At 47.1% G+C, this 23,803-nt stretch overlaps 1 protein-coding gene and 1 non-coding gene across 2 annotated transcripts in view; one reads left to right on the top strand and one right to left on the bottom strand.

The window, feature by feature from the left end:
• The window catches only part of MYO1F (myosin IF), an 860,973-nt gene that overhangs the window by 83,236 nt on the left and 753,934 nt on the right, over positions 1–23,803 (bottom strand). The window contains exon 23 of the mRNA XM_069649543.1: positions 18,748–18,894. Within this exon, the coding sequence (XP_069505644.1) occupies positions 18,748–18,894 (147 nt within the window). The remainder of the gene's footprint in view (positions 1–18,747; positions 18,895–23,803) is intronic.
• Positions 1,925–1,995, top strand: LOC138461723 (small nucleolar RNA SNORD38). The gene has a single exon (XR_011264334.1). It is a non-coding gene; the product is annotated as a small nucleolar RNA SNORD38 (small nucleolar RNA).

The following is a 23,803-nucleotide window of genomic DNA, read 5'->3' as shown; positions in this document are numbered from 1 at the left end:
ATTTGACCCCACCCCGAGGTAATATCACAGGAAGCAATGGAACACAACGTTTCGCCACTTAACAAAACAGAAAGTGTCATCACATAGCATTCTTCCTAAGCACACTATGAAAAATAAGATTAAGATATCACTATAATGTGATATACATTTCAAACACAAATGGATCATCATATGTATCGTTATGATCAGTGTGTAGAGGCCCATATTACCAAATTACTGTGAATGCAAGCAGACGTCCATGGCCAAATGATAATGATGTGTTATTATATAGCACTTACACTTAAGTGATTTATATAGAACACATATGCATATACTATCACCCAATCTGTGTTTGTACTAATTTATCGACCTCAGAAGGATGAAAGGCTGAGTGGAGGTGCTTAAGAACAGACTAAAACAGTGACTCACCCCTGAAGTGTACCTGAAATAAACCTTTATTGAGTCTAGCAATTATTGCATAGAATTCCAGAAAGACAAATAATTTGGTATTCTTATTCTTTCTTATTTAAGGTCACTGCTGTTCTTTTTTTTTTTACAGAGGCCTGAACAAGAAAGTCAGCCACTCCAGAAGCAAGGAGTCACATGGCGCTGGCCACAGCCAGGAGCTTGCATTAAATAAAGAAATACATTTTCTTTTTTTTTTTTAGGGGTAGCAAGGGAGACCTCAGAGGTCACACTCAGGGGCGGAGTCAAGGGGTGGCCAAGGGGGGCCACGACCACCCTTATAAAAATGCTGCCCCCCCTTTGGCCACCCTGCGAGAAAAAAAAAGATATACTTTTTTTTCGCACTGAAATGTACATGGGCAGTTCAGTGTGAAAATAAATTAGCTTTTTTGCCGAGGCCAGAGGCCCGCGGCCCGCCACCCGCCACCCAGGATGGACTGGAGTCAGGACGGACCCGGGAATAAACACAGCATTTTTTCTTTGACTCGTGCGTCCAGGGCAGGCTGTGTTTATTTCCAGGTTTCAATTCCATCCAGGGCTGAGATACCACCAGCAGGAGCTGAGGTAAGCTTTTGGGCCCTTGACCACGTCTGAGATGCTTCTGTTTAAGGAAGTGATTTACACACTTTTCCTACTCAGCCCCCAGAAAAAAATGCTGTTTGCCAGGAATCAGTAATAACTACCCTTTAGTTTCTTGTCATACACCTATATGGGTTACTGTGGGATTCTCGCGTAGTACTCCAGTGGCCTTTTTGTGGTTAGGCTTTGTGTCTGACTGTGGCAGGTGGGGGCCTCTTATCGTGCTACTATGTGCCCCCTCTTGCTTCTTAGACAGCAGGCAATGTGTGTGATGAAATGCTAACCGTAGGTTGTTGGAGAGCCCGTTGTGGTTTGATAATCCATCTGCCAGTGATCGGGTTGTCATAGTTACTCTCACTACATTGCCCTTTCTCTCTAGTATTTTGCCTGTATTCACTTATATTCAGTGACGTACATTTCTTCTTGCAGGCGTTTCTCAGTACGGCGTGCTTTGCATAGCAGCGGAAATTATGCAGCACAAGTTGTAGCACAATATAAGCATGTCCTTAAAGCTACCCTAGGCCAGCTGTCCCCTGGTCTTGTAGTCTACATGTATTTGCCTTTCCCAACACAAAGCATTCTACCACTTGGCTCTTGTTATGCTCGCCTGACCCCACTTTTGCATATTTCTGATTGTTTAGACTAACATATATTGCCTCTTTCATTCTTTAGTTTACAAAGTGCTGTTCAGAATAGTAACTTTAGATTAGTATTCTTGCCTAGTGCACACTAGCAATTGAGATACTTCACTCTAATCACGTTATTTTAATAGAAATGTAATCGCTAATGTGGCGTTGATGGCTTGCTACAGGCCAAGTGTCCATCCCTGCTCCCACAATCCCCTGCTCGCCTTGGAAACCGCCTTGTGTTAGGGTGGTATTTTGGTGCTCAGTGACACGTCTTTTGCTGATGAGAACTTTATCCAGATCTGCTACTGAATGTTAATGGATGACAGCTTAGCAACTGAAGAAAACGGTTGTCAGTTACATTTGTCAGACGCCACAGTGAGCACTTTACTAATTTACCCTTTTCTCTACAGACTAACTAGTTGGATGGTGGTGACCTAGTAGACATCCAGCCAGCTGCAGTGTCTGTGTGTTGCACCCACCCTGACCTATCACTCACATATGGCTGGGCCCTGGCTGGAAAGAATGTCAACAGGGACGTTATTTAGGGATCTCCCTTTTTTTAAAAATGCAATGTGCTAGGCTGTGGCCAGCGCCATGTGGCTCTGTGCTTCTGGAGTGGCTGGCTTTCATGTGCAGGCCTCAGATTTATTTAATTCTTTTTAAAAGAACTGGGGCTCCACAAGTCTAACACTTTGAGCAGTGACCCTATATTAGAAAGAAAAGGAATACCAACTAATCTGTCTGTCTGGAATTCTATACAATAACTGCTAGACTCATTAAAGGTTTATTTCAGGCACACTTCAGTGGGGAGTCACTGATTTAGTCTGTTCTGGAACACCTCAACTCAGCCTTTCATCATTCTGAGGTCGATAAATGAGTACCAGCACAGGTTGAGTGATATTGTATGTATATTTGTTCTATATAAAGCGCTTAAGTGTAAGTGCTATATGATAGCACATCACTATCGTTTGGCCATGGACGTCTGCTTGCATTCACAGTAATTTAGTAATAATGTCCTATACACATTGATATTAACGACACATGTTGTCATGATCCATCGATCACGCCCCTTCTGGTCTTCCTGGTCCCTGGCACGTCGGGGGTTACTCGCTGTAGTACACCCAACCTGGCCGTATATACGGAACGCGGTCTATCGACCTTTACGTCCTATGCAGCACGTTCTATAAATTCGACACTCCCCTGCGGTTCCGCGCGTCTCAACGCTACCGATAGCTGTGGCCTGACGTGCTCTGTAGTTCGTTCTCCTGGACTGTGTTGCTTCCTGGTTCCCGGACCTTCCTCCTTCTCCTTTCCTACTACCTTCCTTGATCCTGTCTCTTCCGCATTCCGCGCAGACCGCCTCCGTGTGCTGCCTCCATTCCAAGCTTCCTGGAGTTTCCTAGATCCCGGACGAAGAAGCTGAACGAATCCTGGAATCCCAAGACGGCCGATCGGGCTTGTACAAGACCCGAACTGCTCGAAAGAAAACCCTGAAAAAGGACTCCGCAAAACAGAGAAAACAGGTGAGAAAAGGGGAAACCTGTGACACATGTGGCAATCAATTGTTGCATAATGCATATTGCATTATAGTGATATTGTAACCATAGGTTTTTTAGTGTGCTTAGGAACAATGCTATGTGATGCTACTTCCTTTTTTTTCAAGGGGTGAAAGGTTGTGTTCCATCGCTTCATGTGATATCACTTCGGGGTGGGGTCAAATGACACCACTTCCTGTGATGTCATCAGCAGTCAAGGGTCATGTGATGTCACTCCCATTACCCCTGGCGTTTTGGTGAAATGACGTCCCTGAATGTCAACAGCTTGTAAGGATGAGCCAGGAGTGATGCTTTCTTCTAGTATTTGAACACAACCAACAACTTAGGAATTTAATCAGTGGCATTAAAAATAATTCACTAAAGGTGTTTATATTTCCTGAAAAATGCATGTGGGACATAATGAGGCAGGCACATGATTTACAGAACAGCAATCTGCTATTATGGTTTGCCTTCCACAGCCCAATGGTCTGGACATTAAAGAAATAACATTAACTGCTTTGAAGAAGTATCGTAGAGCAGTCCTTTTAATATTGTATGCATGGCAATGTGTCTAAATAATTTTAATGCTTCTGTACACTGATAAATGCCTGTAGAATGTGAATCTTTGAATTTATGGCTGTCAGGTGAGGTGCCTCTTGAATGTGCATGTGAAATGTGGCTCCCGTGTAAACGACTAGGGCGTTTTCCTTACTTTTTGCAGCTGGGCGGTAGGCGTTATATTTTTAAATATCAAGGACCCTTACTTGAAAGACCTGATGGGGTATAAAGCATCAAACCTGTTACTATTTTCTAATAGATTTGCATTTCTTAGTATTTGACGCATGGTGAAACTGTGACCAAAAAAAAGGCCAGGGAACCTAAAAAATAAAAAAAATGGGCCACATTTGTCAACGACAGTTTGGCCCTTTTTTGCTACTATCTTAGATGCATGATAGAGTACAGATGCTAGCGGTCAGTGGCTGAAGTGTACCTAAAGAAGTAATGGAACTATGTTCCCTGCTTGCCTGCCGCTGCTGCCCGCAAACCCCATTGCCACGCCCCCTCCCACGCGCAATCTAAACCTCCAAACAGGCGCGCCACTGTTTAAGGGAATGTTCTGTGCGGTGCACTAAGGTGCAAGATTCAACTTCTTCCTACACTTTTATTTTAAAAAGAAACCATTCCAGAAGGATTTATTGTTAAACTAAAAGTATAGGAAACGTAAAACATTATTTTTTTAAAACTACAGGAGCACTGCTCCCCACAGCTCCTGCCCACTTCGACCACTGCTATGGGTTTACTGGAGTATATTTTGGCTTCTTATGAGAACTGCTTATTGTTCGACTTGAGTAGGCGTTTTCTCAGTAAATGATTTGTTCCTTACAATCAATGTGCTCCTTTAAATTAAAGCTGTATATTTGTCTTTTCAAGTCAAAGGTGAACAACTATTCTGTTTGAAGAACAATAAATTGCTGAACATGCATATACACTTCACATATTCCTTACATAGCACAAACAGAATTGTGGAACTCAAAATGTTAACCGTAGTGGTATTAGTCTATGCGCATCAGATACATTAATTAGTTAACTGTTAAATAATAAATGGAAATATATCAATATGCAATACCTTAACTCTCATATATACATAGTTTTCAACTGGACTACATACTACATTGGCATTATAGATTTCCTGAAATTCAGTTATGTGTTTGTTTTGGTGTGCCACCCCAAGATTTCCTGTGGCCTCATCAGGCCGACCCTATAAAAGATTTCTGGGGGTGCCACTGGTCACACTTGTGACCCCTGGCGACCCCTAAATGATGTCCCTGGCTGGAAGTGAAGCAGGAGGATGTCCGTTAGTAGAACCATTGAAATAACACAATGCAGTCAGTCAGGTACTAATTAAAGCAAATGAGTGCATGCGTCATCACTGTTGGGTTGTGAACAGAAAAGCTAATCAATAAACAAACCAAGGCCACATCTCACACAGATTGACCACTCAAAGGGTGGCAAGGGATGTATCTCAAGTCCCCTAAACAAATTGGTATAAGGGGGCTGGAGGTGTAGGGACAGTTTAGAGACAAAAAGATCACAAATGAGGGGGGCATCATGGTATTTAAGCAGGGAGGGGTATCCTTAGGGTGTTTTTAGAACTGATGCAGTAATACATTCCTTAACACACCTACACAGAATTGTTTGAAACATTTGTAGCACATTTTGAGGTATAGCCGCACTCCTCCAACCTCTGACCACTTCAAAACATGTTTCACTATTTGCATAGGCAAACCCGCTCCGCTCTTTCCAGCTACAGCTAAGGGCCCTAAAAACTGTCGCCGCCATAATCTGGCCACACCCATCTACTCCAAATTCCAAATCTGATATGGCCCCAATTGAGCCGGGCATCCATTCTCACTCCTTTACATATAGCAGACCAAATCCTCTTCAAACACAGCGCACCACTGGACAATGAAGAAAGATATGTTGCTAGCCACCAGTCCTTTGTAAACAGTGGCAGCACCAGCGGAGTTGACCCAGTACAGCCTTCTTCATCCGCATCTGAGTCCAAATGACCTTCTGGTTAATGAAATACTTCTTCTGTGTTATTTCCCTATCCTTGAGACCCGCAGGATCCTATCCCATTCCTTCCACCATCATTCCCTATCTAGAGGTCTACTAGTTTCCTTCTCCCATACACCTTTCCCCTTCAGCTGAGCAGCTTAACCCTGATCCCTCCTCAGCTTTCTGTTGAGGTCTGAGGCCGAGTGATTGGGTGTTCCAATGGTCATCACAGTGCATGGCACAGGTCCTACTGTGGGACCACTCGCCTTTGCACAGTCATTTTGTGCCAGTCCCGCCAGTGAACAGTCATAATGTGGGGATTAAGCATCTTCAACACCAAGCTTTAAGGCCTGCAAAGTTTGATCTATGCAGATCAGCTAAAAAATATACCCACCCTTTGCCAGGATGCCCATGTGAATTCTGGAACCTCTGTATATTCCTTTATTGTGGCATAGTTGCTCCCCCATTTCTCTGTATTCCCCATAGACCTTACTCTGTACCTTTTACATGGCCTTTTGATAATTGCTCATTATCCAAATGTACTTTTATCCGAACCTACTATGCCTCTGATGGACCTAGGCTTAAAACAGATTAAGACAGAGTAACCAATGCAAAACGTACACATACACCTTACACCTGGTGCCTTCCAGGTTGCTGCTCTTTTTCCCCAATTAGCAAGCCCTGCCCACCTAACGCCTTCCTGGTTGCTGCTCTATTTTTCTACTTAAGGAGCCCACCAGCCTCATTTCCTTTGCAGATGGGGAGCAGGTGCAAGTGGTTCTTGGTCACCTGGCCTAAGCCCCGCCCAACTGGTGCCTTCCTGGTTGCTGCTCTTTTTCCCCACTTAGCAAGCCCCGCCCACCTGGTGCATTCTTGGTTGCCACTCTTTTACCCTACTTAAGGAGCTCTCCAGCCTCATTTCCTTTGCAGATGGGGAGCAGATGCAAGTGGATCTTAGTCACCTGGCCTAAGCCCCGACCAACCTGGTGCCTTACTGGTTGCTGCCCTTTTTCCCCACTTAGCAAGCCCCACCCACCTGGTGCCTTCCTGGTTGCCGCTCTTTTTCCCTACTTAAGGAGCCCTCCAGTCTCTTTTCCTTTGCGGATGGAGAGCAGGTGCAAGTGGATCTTGGTCACCTGGCCTAAGCCCCGCCCACCTGGTACCTTCCTGGTTGCCGCTCTTTTTTCCCAATTAGCAAACCCTGCCCACCTAACGTCTTACTGGTTGCCGCTCTTTTTTTCTACTTAAGGAGCCCTCCAGCCTCTTTTCCTTTGCAGATTTGGAGCAGGTGCAAGTGGATCTTGGTCACCTGGCAGAAGCCCCGCCCACCGGGTGCCTTCCTGGTTACAGCTCTTTCTCCCTACTTAAGGAGCTCTCCAGCCTCTTTTCCTTTGCAGATGGGGAGCAGGTGCAAGTGGATCTTGGTCCCCTGGCCTAAGCCCCACCCACCTTCTTAGCCCTGCCTCTTCTGTCCTGCTCTTAACTCTTAAATCAAGGGCGCCTCTCTCCTGGGTGTCCAAAGTGAAGGGCAACTTCTGTTTGGACTTGTTCTGACCAGGAGGATCCAGGGCCAGAACCCCTGCTCTGACAGCAGGTAAGCATGCACCAACATGTGTTTACTCCCTCTGTCCCCACAGGCCATCCCCAGCCCATGATGTTCCCTTGTGCCCCCCTCCCCTTCTCGCACACAGGTGTTGCCTGTTTTGCTTGATTCTTCTACCCTACTCCCCTTCTCCCCCTCCAGCCTACTTCTGCAGGAGTCTGTCCTGATACATTTAGGTTTCACCATCACTGTCTTGTGGCCAATGCTGGATTTGACTTTTATGGACTTCATTGATTCACGTTGCGTCACCTTTCTCATGGTGGCCCTGAATCATGCTGTTCCCATTGTCATCTTGTATCCAGGCTTGCAACATTATGGCCCTCATCACAAGGTTGGTGCTAAAAATCTGGCCGTACCGGCATGGCGGTAATAACATGTCCGGCTTGGCACCAACCCGCAAATAGCAGACGATCAGGAGTGCGCGGGCGCGCGCATCCCTGCATGCCGGTAACGGCCATACCAGCATGCCGGTAACGACCCTAAACCCACAGACAGCGGCATAGACCAATAAGCACAGAACGGCTCCGCCCTTGGCAACCGCTAAATACCGTTACTGTTATTAACATAGTGCAAATAACGGGTGCGTTAATACCGGACCCGGAAGTAACGTCATCGCGCCGGAACGGGAAATGCCATGGCAGCCATCTTTAAAAACACAATCCATTCACAATCCTCCACATACAGGACCCTCTACACCCCAACTCCCAGGTCACCACGGACAACATGTCGAAGACCACCCGAAGAGGCACGGCCCGCCTGCGCAAACCACGTTTTACGGACGATGAGCTGAACATGTTTGCCGACACCCTTGTGGCAAATGCTGAAGTGGTGTTCTGCAACGACCTCAGGCTTAAAGGCCAGCTCAATAAAAAGGCCATCTGGGAAGAAGTTGCCCAGAAATTAAGTGCAGTCGACACCACCGCACGCACAGTGCGTGATTGCAAAAAACGTTGGGACGACCTCAGGCTTAGAGTCCGGCACATATTGTCGGCTAATCGGAGCCAGGGGCTGGCAACAGGAGGTGAACCACACTCCCCACTGAAATTGGCCAGATGGGAGGAGACCTGCAGCTCCATCGTAGACGTGGAGTCCATCGAAGGAGTCAGTGAAGCAGAATTTGGCGTGCCAACATCGGCAGATGAAGGTGATTGTCCCTACTGAAACAGTCAAAATAATCATAATCATCCTCCCCCCAAATGTGGCTGCTACACCAGCCAACAAATGGGCCATCATGCACACCTACACATATCCATGTACACATTCTGGGTCTACCACCATCCCATCCCAATGCATGTTGCGGTCATACACGAATACACCCACAAGACACATTTCATGGGCATGTGCCACCCAGGACGACCCTCCCAAAACACATCAATGTCCAACTGCACCCAGCAATGCGTACATGTGGACATGACTTCGCTATCAAAATCCACTCTTCAGCATTGCATGTACACAGTCCCCTCCAAATCCGCGAATGCAACTGATCAGATGGCGCTGCATGTCCAATGACTAATGCATGCACAATGCAAGCGGAACAATCACTGATGTCCTGCCACTCTCTGTCCCCCACAGGTACGGATGCTGACAGTGACGAAGCGCAAGGGAGTGCACAATGCACAACACCAGCCAAAAGGCCTAGGAGGCAATCTGATGGCACAGGTCCATCAACCTCAAGTGGACCAAGGATGGGCCGTGCGGGAAGCGGGCCAAGAATCGGTGCAAAAACAGCACCACAGACAAGCACACAGGACGAGCTGACACCTGCACCTGCATCCGTGGTCACACCATCCACACTGGCTGAGGACACAGCAGGCATGGAGGATGGCACACATTCTGCTGCTGCCAGCACAATTGGGGAGATGGCTGCATCGGCAGATCATAGTGTTGAAGAGGTAGCTGAGGACAATGAGGGCGATGCAGGACTTGTCCACTCAGAGCCTGTAGTGCACACACCAAGCCCGCTGGCCACCCCACAGGACACACCTCAGCGGGACTCATCGGACCAGGGCAGCCATGGACAGTGATCTCCGGCCATGCACAGCCCCATGATCCATACTGTGCCACCACATCACCCACCGACCACAACCCACACTGCCATACGGGACCTTGAGGGACGTCTCTCCAGGATGGAGGCCCGGCAGGAGGTGATGCAAGGCTATGTGCAGCAGTACCTTGCTGAAGGGGAGGCAACACGCCGTATTATCCAGGACAGCACTGCGGCCGTTATCCAAGCCATTAACTCAAGTGCACAGCAAGTGCGTGATGGATTCAATGCCTTAGGTCAGATCCTCAACAGGATTGCTGACCGCATGGACCAACGGCAAACCCTGCCCCTTGGATCACAACCATCTGGGTCATCCGCATCATCCACGCCAACGAATTCGAGGCAGACCAGCCCCGTGCGCATGTCCCTGCGGAGTTCGCGCCGCTCAGAGATCCAACCCCCACCTCCGAAGGGGGCTCAACAGTAGCAGGGCCACCCTGCATAATCCCTTTGGGCATACATCCAGACACATGTCGTGCCATAGTTGACTTTGGGTGTTCGGGGGTGGGTGGAGGGTGGTGGTGGGTGTAGTGTGTAGTACTGGGGTGTTTGGGGGCATGGGAGTAGGGTGGGGGAGGTGGAGGGATGGTGGGTGTAGTGTGTAGTACAGGGGTGTTTGGGGGCATGGGAGTAGGGTGGGGGAGGTGGAGGGGTGGTGGGGGCGTGGATTGTTGAATCATGTTGTACTTAATTTCTCACGAATACACTAGTTGTATAACAAACATCACATGAGTGGACATTGCTGATTTTTTGTATGGCAATTTATTGCTTCATGGTGATTCGTGCACATGTGCCCACACAACCAGTGCCCACAGTTCACAACACATGGCACCCTCTGCATCAAAGTACATCAGAATTATTGGTCTATGACCATTTTGCGCACTGCGCGACCCTCACGAGTTTTGCGTCCTGGCCTATGTCCTACTTCTACCCCTTTCTCTCATTCTACTTCACCAGGTGGTGGCAGTTCCACGTCAGGTGGCAAGGGTATGTTCCTCCGGATGCACATGTTATGTAGCACTGCACATGCCGTGATGATCTTGCCCACCTTCTCAGGCCCGTATTTGAGTGCCCCACCCGACCTGCTGATGCAGCAAAACCATGCCTTCAAAAGGCCAAACGTCTGCTCAATGACCACACGTGTACGTGTATGTGCACGATTGAAGTCCTCCTCGTGCCTGTTCTGCGGGTTCCTGACAGGGGTGAATAGCCACGGCTTCAGAGGATATCCAGCATCACCTACATGGGAGCAGAAGGAGGTATGTGTGAGGATGAGGCTCAGTTGACAGGTGTGCTCAGCCTGTACATCATTCAAGTTCATATGCACTATCTCGTCATTGGCAGCCACATCCACATGACTGTCAGCCCTGTACAGTGCATGCCAATCAATAGAGGGAGCCTTGTGTGACCTAGGGTCCTAGGATTTTAAACCACCAGGCCACCCAATGTATGTCTTGGCTAGGGGCATTTTGCATGCAAATGTGAGGGCTGTGTTTCGGCGGATGACTTAAGAAACTTCCATTCCCCCCAATCCATCTGCCCCCATGGTTCAGAGGGCATTCCCCTTGCATATGCATGTACCTCCCCCCCAATCCATCTGCCCCCATGGCCCAGAGGGCATTCCCCTTGCATATGCATGTACCCCCCCCAATCCATCTGCCCCCATGGCCCAGAGGGCATTCCCCTTGCATATGCATGTACCTCCCCCCCGAATCCATCTGCCCCCATGACCCAGAGGGCATTCCCCTTGCATATGCATGTACCCCCCCAATCCATCTGCCCCGATGGCCCAGAGGGCAGACTCACCCAAAAGCCAGCCACTTCGTACAACGTCTCCTTCCATGTAGCGGGGTAGTGAGGAGTTGCGCAGCACCATGGCATCATGCGTGAATCCTGGGTATCTGACACAGCAATGTGTTATTATCTGGCTGGCATCACACACCCTGTGCACATTGATGGAATGGTATAGCTTCCGATTGCGGTACACCGCCTCCACGGCATGTGGGACTACCAACTCTACATGGGTACAGTCGAGGGCACCAATTACATTGGGCATGCCTGCCAGTGCATGGAATGCTATTTTGGTGGCATTTGCCTCCTGTGGTGTCCTTGGTAAGGATATGTAGGCACTTTCGTGCTTTAGTAGTGCATCCAGCACTTGGTTTAACACAACAGAGAAGCATGATTGGGACACAGATGCCACCTTCAGCAAAGGGGGGATGGCTGTGCGGATGTTGATCAGACTGACCAAGTCATCCTGTATTAATTCCACTATGTTGGTGATGGTGTCTCTGTCCAGGCGGTACAGGGTGTGGATCTGTGCTGGGGTTAAGTCAAATGGATTGGCCCTTATACGTGGGATTGTTGGCTGTCTGCGGGAAGCGACTGCCTGCACTGGTGGGATTTGCTGGGCATGTCTTATCCTCCTGCGTCTCCTCTGTGTTTCCTATTGTACTGCCTGCTGAAGGAGTAGCAGTGCAGGCATGTCCTCCAGGCCCAGTATGGCAAGTACAAGTGGTAGCATTTTGCCTTGGAAGGGGGTGTGGTGTGTGGGTGTGCTCCTTTTGCGCTGACCCTGACTCCATTGCCTCCACCTGTGCTGATTGTGTGCACCTGTGGCACTTGTTTACACAGCGGTTTGCTGTTTACAGGTTGTCCGCGATTCCGGTATTGCTGGCATCATGGTGGCCCTTCTTACCGGCATCGAGATGCCGGTATGTACATGTACGTGTGACTCGTGGTGTCCCCTTCTTTGCGGCATGCCGGTATTAAGGCCTCCCCCCATCTGCGCGCGTGCCCGCATGCCGGTACAGTTGTGCACGGCCACAGCGGGTCCTTGACGATGCCGGTAGCAACGGCATCTAGGGTCATGATACACCGGCCCGGTAATGGATGCCGGTATTGCCTTACCGGTGCCGTTCTTACCGGAGAGCCATCCTTGTGATGAGGCCTTATGTGTTACTATTGACTTCTGCAATTGTATTTGCTCTCCCCCCTTTCTTCTCCACTCTTTTTGACTGCTTACTCTATGTTCTCTCCTACTCTCCCTTTCTCCCTTTTCCTATCTCCTCTCCTCGTCCTATTACTTTCTTCTATGCACTTACTCTATCAGAATTGTCCCTGGAAGGTAGTATGATAGCAACCTCATCTGTCTCCCCCCTCCCCTTTTTTTTTCTCCCCCCAGCCCCCTCCAGCACTATCTGAAATATTGTCAGGTCTAGTACGATAGTCGCTTGTTTGGTTTCTCTCCCCCGTTTCTGCATCACTCTCTCTCTCCTTTTGTTTTTCTCCAGCTCTACCAGAAATGTCGTCGCTCTTGTACTATCTGAAATGGCGTCAGGCCGAGTATGATAGTTAATTTCACATCCTTACTGCTCATGGCCTGTAAGAATGTCATTGTATTTTCCCTTGTTCCCTTGCCTTGAAGCGCTTTGAAACACATTGTGTATAGGAGCTATATAAATAAACTATCACATCATATCATAACTCTGTGTCCTACCTGGTGCCATCAAACCAAAACTAGATTAGTGCTCTAGTTCTGCCTGCATTCCCCTTGCATTTCTGCCATTAACCTACATTACTTCACAACACTACCCTCCTTGTACATTAAGCTTGGCATTTGGCTTCCAGATTGACCAAAAGATTGTGCAAGTGATAACTACTGAAATTCCTTGTGCCCTAATTGTTCTCATGCGTATTTATTGTGCATATTCTGAAAACTTGATGGCATTCAGTGTGTCAACAAGCCCACCCATGCTATGCACCACTAAGACCTAATTACGACTTCGGCGGTGCAGTAAAAATGGTGGTAAAGTGGCAGCAATTTCTTACCGCCACTTTTCTGCTCTGCCAATTCCAGAATGGAGGTCAAGTCGGGGATTCACTGCTTAAAAATGCTGGCGGTAAATCAGTGAATTTACTGTGCGGAATTAACGCTCAGCTGCCAACACGCTCTATGGAGCCCTATGGACTAAAAATATGTTGATTTACACTGCCTGCAGTGCCGCCACTTGTAACCTGTGCTAATGCCATGGGACTGAGTGGTGAAAACGGTAAACGATGTTTGCGATAAATAGGCAGAGTTGCTGACGGTTTACGGCCAAACTCGTAATGAGTTGATAGTTCCATAATTTCTCCTTCCGCTTATCATAGACACCTCATTCTATCCAGTGCACGTCAAATCTGGCTGGTATTATAGTCAACGGCAATCGGGACTGGCCTACTTCTATTCTGGGTCTATTCTAAGCAGAGGCCGGTGACCAGTGTCTCCAAACTTGAAGCTGCTTTGTAATGTGGGTGAAGCAGACTCGCTTTCTAGGCATGATAATGTTTAAAGCGATTGCGCAATACAAATAAAATACATACAAATACAAATAAGGCTTCGCCGTCATGGGCAACAGTCAGTACAGCGCTTAATGTAACATTACCAAGTGGCCTAGAGAGCAAGAAGCCAGCTCAACCCAATTAGGTAGTACAGAATTAAACCTGATTTACAGGTTAGAATCGCAGCAAGCGTATTCCTACTTGGCTCCTTTCAAGAGACTTACAATGGCTAATGTAACGTTTGTGAATAGGATATCGCAGTATTAAATCCCCATATGAAGCAATTCATAAAGATACGAGGTATTAATAAAGCATTATTGCCTAAGGCCCGGGAACACTTCCTGTTAAGACCCAGAAAGACCGGCCTATGCACCCAGGTGAAGGAAGAATGCATAAGGAGGGTTGAGGGCTCTTAATGAGCAGTACTGCCCGGGGCTTTGGGTAATAAGGCTACCTGCACCTGGTCACAGGGCTGCCTGCTATGCTAAGGCATGGTTTTCTCAGGAAATAAAAGCAATGAAAGCTATTTAGTAGCAGGCACTGATCAATGGATGCTCGGTGGCCTGAGGTACTAATTTCCTTTTCGATCTTGATGCCATGGAACCAGCGGTAAAAGATTGGTGCGGAGAGTCTGAGCAGCCATGCAGTTCCAGCAGATGGTGAGAAAGGTGGCCACTGGTAAGAAGAGGGGCATGTGCTGGGGGAAGGAGGCACAGGCAGCACTCGTCTGGCACATCGAATCCTTAAGGCAATAGGATCCATAGGCACCCTGGCAAATATTGCCCAGAACGCATTCATCCTGGTTGGCTCTTAGGATTCCAAAGTTGCATCCAGTGTCCTAAAAAATTGCTTCTCTCCTGGCCATATGCTACACACCTGCCTGTTGAGGGTTGCATGGAGAGCACCATTTTGGATCCGCAGTTTGAAAGGCCACTGCATATGTCTTTGTGTGAATCACAGACCTGGGGTAAGAATGTCAGCAGAGGTGGTTCAGCCTTTCATCCTCTGGAAGGTAAATAAAAGGAGTAGGATTGAGTTGGACAACAGTGCCGCCTTTTCTTGAGAAAATATTCAGTTCCTGTTGTATGATATGAAGAAATATAATTTGTCTAAGTGTTTGCCTTTTCAAATGATTCACTGAGAAACAAAATGAGATCTTAAGCTGTCAAGTGCAACCACGATGCACTGATTATATACTGATGGAATTATGAATGGCTATTCATATTCACAGTTCTACAATCTTTCCGGCTAGTAACCTACAAATGAGCGAATGAATCCACCAACCAATACATTTTAGCATCCATGCGCTGCCATTGCAGGCCAGCAAAAGAGGCCACTCAATGGGATGGAAAAGGCTTCTACTCAAAGGGTATCATTCTGTGGAACAGGCTCCCCCAGATTTGTAAAGCAACCACAGGGTCACACTGAGAGGGAGGTTTGGTTCTACAAACGTTATCATCCAGTTATTTTCTAATCCACGGCCCCTGCTAAAGCCCGGCCACAAAACAAACCTAAAACCCAACACATCAGTACCAAGACAATGAATGGAACAGTCTGTATGCACAAATTACTGATGCGGCAGTGCAGACTCGACGACCAACTAAAATGGCATAACCCTTAAACTGCTACCGCAAGGCACTACTTTGGAAAAAGAACAGAGCAAGTGACTTGCTGCCTCCTTATCGGTGCAGGCTTCCTCTCGTAACACAAAGCAGGCAACTGTGATTTGTGTCTTGAAGGCGGCAAAGATTTATACTTCATAACCAAGACTTAGGTGACTGTGCAGTTGTAGTACACGAAATTACCCTGGCCAAGTGTTAAGGGAAGAAATGAGGTGTGCCATCATCCACAAGGTAGACATTTTCACGAAAATACCTTTAGCAACTATAATTCTGGATTGTGAATGTCGCCTGGTTCATTGCACCATTTCGCCGTCTTTAAACTGGCCCTTTCTTATGGGACTCAATTGGTCATACCTTTATTTAATTGCCTTTAAATCGAACATTCATGGACCAATTGACTGGTAAAATGGTAATCCTGCAAGTGGATTGAGGACTGGGAAACTACAAACAGATCACCAACCCTGCAGCTGGATCCCGGTCTTCAAACCTTGTAGTCCTGCAATGCTGATCACAAAATGATGACAATGAGATCACTTGTCTCTGAGATGAACACCTTGCCATTTCCATCTTCATCCTCTCATACACCTTACTTGACTACAAGAAAAGCCATGCAAATCTATATGAGCGAAATGCGACAATTGAAAACTTAAAATCTGCCTCAGCTCTATAGTACCCGATGAGCCCAGAGACGGACATAGGGTTATAAAGTACTGGCCCTTTAAGTCCTTCGACAAGAAGCACACTACCAGATGGTATACCCCTGCAATGGACATCCTTAGGAAACTATCAGAAAAAACATTGAAGTTGGAGCTACCTTAGAGGACAAACTACTACAACATAGCAAACAACTGACAGCACAGGGCAGAGGTAATATGAGCAAATAAAGCCCACGAATCGAAGTACATCCTGCCCAAAAAAGTCGATGTTCATACTCATGCAGGAACTCAGAAACCCAAATACCTGCTGCCACAGCCCCTCACCCTCACACGTTGCTTTTGACACATTTGCTACTCATTTCACAAACAAATGTTGAACTGATTCCCCAACCCTTAGATAAATAGGAAGCAAAGCTGAACCTCACGCTGGTCGTTAACAACATCTGCATGACGCATCTGCTCAATCTTTCTGTCCCATCACCGGACCAACATTTGTAAAACTTGTGAGTTCAAGCAACCAAGTTGGTTCTCAGTATACCCATGCTCACTGCGCCTCTTCAAGATAATCCTCTCTCTAAAGGCAACTGCAAGCTTTCTCCAAGCACTGTTCAGGTTTTCCATAGAACACAGAGTGATGCCTTCAGACTTCAAAACAGCTTTTATCAAACCTCTCCTACCAAGTGCAAAGACAAACCCGGACGGAAGCACCTGAAATCTACTGTCCTTTACCCAACATGGCATACTGGGCTAACCCCTGTAGAATATTGTCTACCACTAACCTTGCGATCACATCAAAACAAACCATATTCTCCACCAAGCCCCAGAAGGATTCAGCCCACAGAGCTCCCCGAATGACCTAAAGACCAGTCCTGATGCAAACAATCCATGCACCATCACCCTGAGCTAAATATTGTGTTCAACACGATCATCCACACCATCCACATCAAAAGGGGGCTTGGCTCAAACAGCACTACAATGGGTGATGTCCTTCCTCAATGACAGAACAGAGACCATCTTTCCACAACCATTCCAATCAAATACGTGCAGTATCACTGGTAAAGTCCCACAAGGATCCAGTCTCATGGCCCCACTCTTCAACATGTACCTGGAAAACATGGCCTTGCATGCTACAAGGTCACCAACAACACTCATTGTCTTCAAAATGTACACATAAGACTAAATAAGACTAAATACGCTTAGACAGACCTCACCGGGTGTCTTACCCAAGAAAGAATCTTGGATGACCAAGAACAGAAAGAAACTCAACCGAAGCAAAACAGAAGTCCTGATCTGCCCTTACAAAGCAAAAGGCACACAATCCCCTGGGGGGAAAAGATGATGACTCACCGATAGACAGCCAAAGTGGAAAAGATTCTCAATCTTTATGAACAGCCCCCTAACGCTGCAGTCACAAATGAAATCAATGCCTTGGAAATGCCTCTTCCACTTGAGATTCATGCGATCCATAATTCGTTTCTTCATGCTCTTCATGTAAAATCCCTGGTTCTGTTGAGTCTGGGCAACAGATCTGCATCAGCCTTTAAGAATAACTTGAGTGGAGGCTACAGGGAATGAGGAAAACTGGGATGCTTCCGCCAAGGCATATGAGCAATGTGCTTTCCTGAGGACCCGATTGCATAGCTAAACCCAACGCGGCTCTCAGCCCGTGCACATGGATTCAGCATCCTATTCTGAAAATCCCTTGCTACTCAGCCAACCTGGCACTAAACCATATCACACAGCTGTCCCCAGAAAACATGCCATTGATTGATGACACCACCAAACCTACCAGCCAACACTAACCTACCTAGAGCACCAACTATCAGACCAAAGGAAGCAAAATCCAGATGCCAGGGGTACATAACAGGCTAATACACCCACACACAAAAAACGCTACTCAGTATCTGGGACATCAGTGGAAGGATTAGTTTTAGGTTGCTCATCCACATGCTGATTCATTGATGGAATTAAGGGCATCTGACATGTCCTTGCTATGCCTAAATTATTGATCCAACACTAATAACTAACTTTCATCCTCCTATCCTAATATCCACATTCCTTTACACTAGCATTCTACAGAGAGCCCACCCGTCTCACTATTCTACCCACTGAGCAATCTCCCAACCACACCCAACAACTTCACCCTATCATTCAGCTACACACCACAGTTCAACAAACAAACTAACTGCCTCCCCATGATTAAACATATGCAGACTGGCAGAGGTTTCCAACTACTATCCAGTATAAAATGCCAACACACAATGTAAGGACAGTTTCAGGCACTATGTAGGCCATAAACCTTATGCCAGCCAATGACACAGTCCGCTGCATGCAGAGGACAGATGTGGCACAACACAATATTCATTCAGTGTCTATATTAATAAGGATTGCCCTTTCAGTTCAACCCTTGAGCCGTTGCCTTCCTCTCTCAAATTTGGATGAGATCTTTGGCAAAATGTTTATGTCATAGGGTTTAACAGAGGTAAATATAGACATTAAACGAGACACATCACTATGGACACACCCTTTGGGATTGTGTGTGGAATATTTTGCCTCCTTCATGCAAGCCTTCATAAGCATGACATTGGAATAATGCGACCAAAGCAGAACTGCACCACTTCACTTCACCTTCCATGATGCGTATGTGTATTTCTGTCCCTACATGATATCAAAGAGACATCCATCATGGATCCCACTGGGAAGCTTGCTGGGATGCACCAACCACTGGTGCTGCTTGCTTCATGTGCTCTTACGTGTCAGCAAAGGTGAGGTGAAGCTTGGTCTTGCAGGCCTCCTCATAGCGTTTGCATATAAGGCTGAGCAGCTCTGTCTTAAAGATGGATTCCAGCAGGTTGTCGGACTCTGCCTCATGCAGAATGAAGAAGTCATCCTGCCTCGTGCTGAAAGAGAAGATCACAAATGAGAAAGAAAGCCTTGGTGGCAAGTTTTCATCCACAAAGATAAATAAAATGTCAGCCATGGAAAGGATGAGGGACCCATCATGAAGCACACCAAACGTACTTGGGGGTTGTTGCCAATATCTGCTATATTGAAAAGCATGACACGTGCACCTGATAAACTCTATCCTGTTCATACTTTAGCCACTAACATGGAAAGATGATAGTGTTTTGTTGGAATGCTTATGAAGCATTAATTTCTTTGGGAAAAGATCATGGGGTACACCAGAGACTTTGTTTCGGAATCAACGCTCATAGATTCAAAAGAGACAAGTGCCTAGGAAGAGCCTTCTGCACATTGGCAGCACAGACATGGAATTCCCTGCCGCCGTTGGCACTACACTTGGACATAAAGGAGAAATCATTCCGAACTTCTCTGAAGACCACCCTGTTCAGATGATCAGTCTCAGCACAGGTTACAGTAATCTCGATCACCTACACATGATTTCAGTCTGACTCCTGTCTTTTATGTTCGTCCTGCCTGTTTATGTGCGCCCAGATGCCTGTGGGTACATGGTGCTATACAAACACATACAATAAATCAACATATTATTGTTCCATGCATAGCCTGTGTTGACAGCAAGCCAGCGGTGTGCCTCTGAAGGTCCATTAACCAGGACTGTAGCATAGGGATCTTCATCTCCTTCTCCAGTGACGTATGTGAAGTGAAATGGCCCACACAGCAAGGTAAGTTCACCTTCTTTATTTAAGATGTAAATCTCTTAATAACCCCAAAGACACCACTCTGCCTTCTCCCATCAGCAGTGCAACTGCTTCTCTCTCTCTCCAACCATTCACGTGAGAGCTCTGAGCCCCCTAATATTCTATATTTCAAGATTCGAGTTCTGTTATTACTACACACTACACACTGCTGAAATATCTTTTTAAATAAAGACAACAGGTTCAAGTGATAACAATTGTAACCTACACTCACCAAACAAAATTGTAACAATTCCTATAATATCTAAACAATCCTTAAATTGTGTAAACAGCTGATTCCGGTAACTTGTTCAGACTTTTCCGAATGTTCACACTTCTCACACCTTCATTAACCGCCGCTGGTTCTCTCTTTCTCTCCCCGAGCTCTCTGCAGTACCATTGGCATCTCTTCCAACTCTGGCATTGCCATTCGCCATGCTCTCTAACATAGGATAATCCCAATGATCCCAAAGTCTCCTTTCAATCCTTCCCATACTTTCAGAAACACACTTCACAGTTCTATTTAAACTTCCACTCTAACCACATAATAGTACCTTCATTGGGTGAGAGAATTTTGACATTCCCTTTTTACCTCTTCTTCCCCATTTCACCTTCATTTCAACATTTCTCCTACTCCAATCATGTTAATTACCATATTAGGCTGCCCATTAATTTTTTGTCATGGTATTCCTAAGTCTTCTTCTGGGTTTCAGGGTTTCCAACATCCAGTTGGCTACAAAACCTTCATTTACATTCTTTATTGCTAAATTCTCATTCATCCATGCTGGGGAAAACTTACTGTTAGGCTCTCTGCCTCTCATCAAACGGAAACGTGAAACCCTTGTAGCACTATGTGGTATTATTCTAATGCTCCATAACAAATCACATAAAGCTTCTTTCCAGTTCATAGCATTAGCCAAAGCTAGTTGCACACATTCCTCAAAAACCTTATTCAATCTCTCTACCATGTCATTCATTTCTGGGTGATAAACAGATTTAGACTTTCAACCAAAACCCAATTTGTCACAAAATTCCTTAATCTCCTTTGCCTTAAATTGAGGACCATTATCACCAAGCCCAACCTCTGTATTGCCTTCTCTTGTAAAGATTTTTTTTTTATTTATTATTATTTTCTTTAAATTATTTTATAAACAACACGCCAAACATTTCAACCAATGAGGACCTTCGTATCACATCGTTAAATTCACAGATGGTGCATCACAGTCCACCCCCCTCCCGCCCCCTTTAACTTGAGCCCCTAATTCAATGCCAGCTACTTGCGCGTCTCCGGGTTTATCTTCCTCATCACTCTCTCGTATGTCGACCTCACTAAGTTCCGGGAGGCTCCCACCATTGTGGCTACCAGTTGTCTCCAAGCCATCAGGGGCCCCACCTCCTCCTCCCCTCCCCTACTGATTGCTTCATACCAGACCACCGTTTCTGCATCTGCCCACTTTAGGAGGTCCGCCCACCACATTTCTATTCTAGGTCGTTGGGCTGCCTTCCAGCCCATTGCAATTCTTCGTTTGGCCAGGATGTAGGCCAGGTCCTTCATCTTACTAATGTGCTTAAGGTTACGTGGTCTTGCAAAACCCCCCAGCATGCATGCCCACGCTGACCCCACCTCCAGTATGATCCCTTTTTCAGATAAGCGTAGCTTGACCTCTATCCAGAATCTCCCCACCTCTGGGCAAGCCCAAAACATGTGTAATATCACAGCTTCCTCCTTAACGCACCTTGGGCATTTCTGTGCAACTGAACTTCCAAATCTGGCAATTTTGGTAGGGGTCATATATGCCCTGTGGGTGACGTATAACTGGATCTGCTGCAACCTCGCATTTGGGGACACCATCTTGTGGTACCTTTGTGCCCTAGCCCATTGGCCATCCAGCATAGGTTCTCCCACCTCCCTCTCCCATTCCCGCCTCAGTTGGAGTGGCTCATTTCCCACCCTAGTCATCAGTAGCTCATGTATGCGGGAAATTTCATGCCCACCCTCCGATACATCATACATCGTCTCGATGGCCATGTCAGGCTGCTCCGCCAGCACTGCCTCAGGCCACCTCTCTCTCACCCTTTTGACAATTCTTATGTGGGTGATTGTTGGCCTGTGTGCACCTCGGTCTCCTCCATTAGTCTCTAGAAGTTCAGTGCCTCCCCCTCTTGCCATACATCTCCGAGGGTCACGAGGCCCATCGGCTCTCAATATCTACGGATCCTTTTTATCATTCGCGGGTCCTCCCCACATAGCGCCACTAGCGGGAGCATAGGGACAGGTTCCCCACTCTTAGCCATGTTTTGCTCCATATTTCCCAGCCCAGTGTCAGCAGTCTCCCCCGTTCCTAACCATTGGTTTGGGCAGCCACACTACCTTCCTTAGGAAGAAGGGGGCTGTATCCCCGCACAGAAGCCTGGATTCGGCCGTCTCATCTTCGGACAGCCACATGGCCACATACTGGAGCTGTCCCGCTAGGTGGTATATCTCGAAGTTAGGCAAGTTAATACGCCCCTTTTCACATGAGTTTTGCAGCTTCCAAAGGGCCACCCTATTCCTGGAGTTATGCCATATAAAGCCCCTACATAGGCTATGGAGTTTCGCAAAAAAGCGTTTGGGGGGCATGTACGGGATGTTCGTAAAATAGTGTAACAATCTCGGCAGTACCACCATCTTGATCAGGGCCGCCCTACCCACCATAGCCAGAGGTAGCTTGGACCAGAACCAAATGCTGTTTTTGATGCTCTCCATTGCCCTCTCCGTGTTGTGTTTATGCTCCTCCTCAGCCGTGTGATATATATCGATTCCCAGGAATGTCCTGATCTGCCATGGTATCTGCAAGACCGGTAGGTTCCTTTGCGAAACCCCCCTCTATCTGCCCAGGGGGAACATGCTTGATTTCTTTGGGTTTACAGCTATGCCCGAAAGGGTGGCGTAACATTCCATCACCTCCAGGACATATTGTAGGTTCTCCTCTGGGAAGCGCAAGTACAGCAGTATGTCATCAGCGTACAATGATATGAGGTGCGATCCTCCCTTCGTTGGTATCCCTATCTCCCTGTACTGTTGTCTGAGGCAGATTGCCAGAGGTTGCAAAGCGAGGATGTAAAGCATGGGTGACCAGGGGCATCCCTGTCTAGTGCCCCTACTAAGTTGCCATTAGGTATGAATTATTGTGCCAGTTTTAACCCTAGTGATCGGGGAGCTATATACCATTTTGACCCACCTCAGATACCCCAGCCCCATCCCGTATTCTTTCACAGCCGCTAATAGCCATGGCCATCTCACAGAGTCAAAGGCTTTGATGGCGTCCAGCGAGACTATTGCCATCTCGCCGGGGTTCTTCTCTGTCTGTTCGATAATGTGGTGGAGTCTCCGATAATTATCGGTTATATTCCTACCCAGGACGTAGCCTGTTTGATCAGGGTGTATCAATTTGCCTATGACTTGTTTGAGTCTGTTTGCCAGTGTAGCTCTCAGGATTTTGCTATTTTGGTTAAGCATCGATAGGGCAGCCTCCCTCTCTCGAGCACCTCATTTAACATGGCGAGCAGCGGGGGGAGCCCCTCCTGCTTGTATGTCTTGTAGAATTTGCTTGGGAGCCCGTCCGACCCCGGAGCGTTACATGTAGGTAGGTGCTCTACAACTGTCTCTTATTCTTCTCATGTGATTGGGGCGTTAAGGTCTTCCCGTTCCTCATCATTTAATTTAGGCAAGCCAATATCTTCCAGTGTTTCCTGAATCTCCCGGACCATCTCCTCCCCTGTGTCCTCATAGAGGCGTTTATAGAATCTAAGGAACCCCTCGTTAACTCCCTCCTGGTTATCCCAAGTCTGGCCGTCTTCCCCTTTTATCTCCCTGACCACTGGTCTCGGCATCTCATTTTTGTATAGCCATGCTAGCAGTCTTCCCGGTTTATCACCCCCCGCGTGTTGCCTTTCGATATATCTTTTATAGTTCAGGTTACATAGTCTGTCCCAGTGCTCCCTGCTAGTTTGTTGTAACAAGTTCACCCGTTCGGCATCCTCCTGTGAGACACTCCCCTTATGCATTATTCCTTCCAACTCCTTCTCTGTCTCCTGCAGCTCGCATTCTATGCCCCCTTGGAGCCCTTTGAATTTGGATATGGTTGCATCCCGTACTACCACTTTCAACGCT

This window comes from Ambystoma mexicanum, chromosome 1p, assembly GCF_040938575.1.
Source record: "Ambystoma mexicanum isolate Mex_15411 chromosome 1p, UKY_AmexF1_1, whole genome shotgun sequence".
Classification (NCBI taxonomy): domain Eukaryota; kingdom Metazoa; phylum Chordata; class Amphibia; order Caudata; family Ambystomatidae; genus Ambystoma; species Ambystoma mexicanum.
The sequence above is the reverse complement of the archived record's forward strand: the minus strand, read 5'-3'. Positions and strand labels throughout refer to the sequence as shown.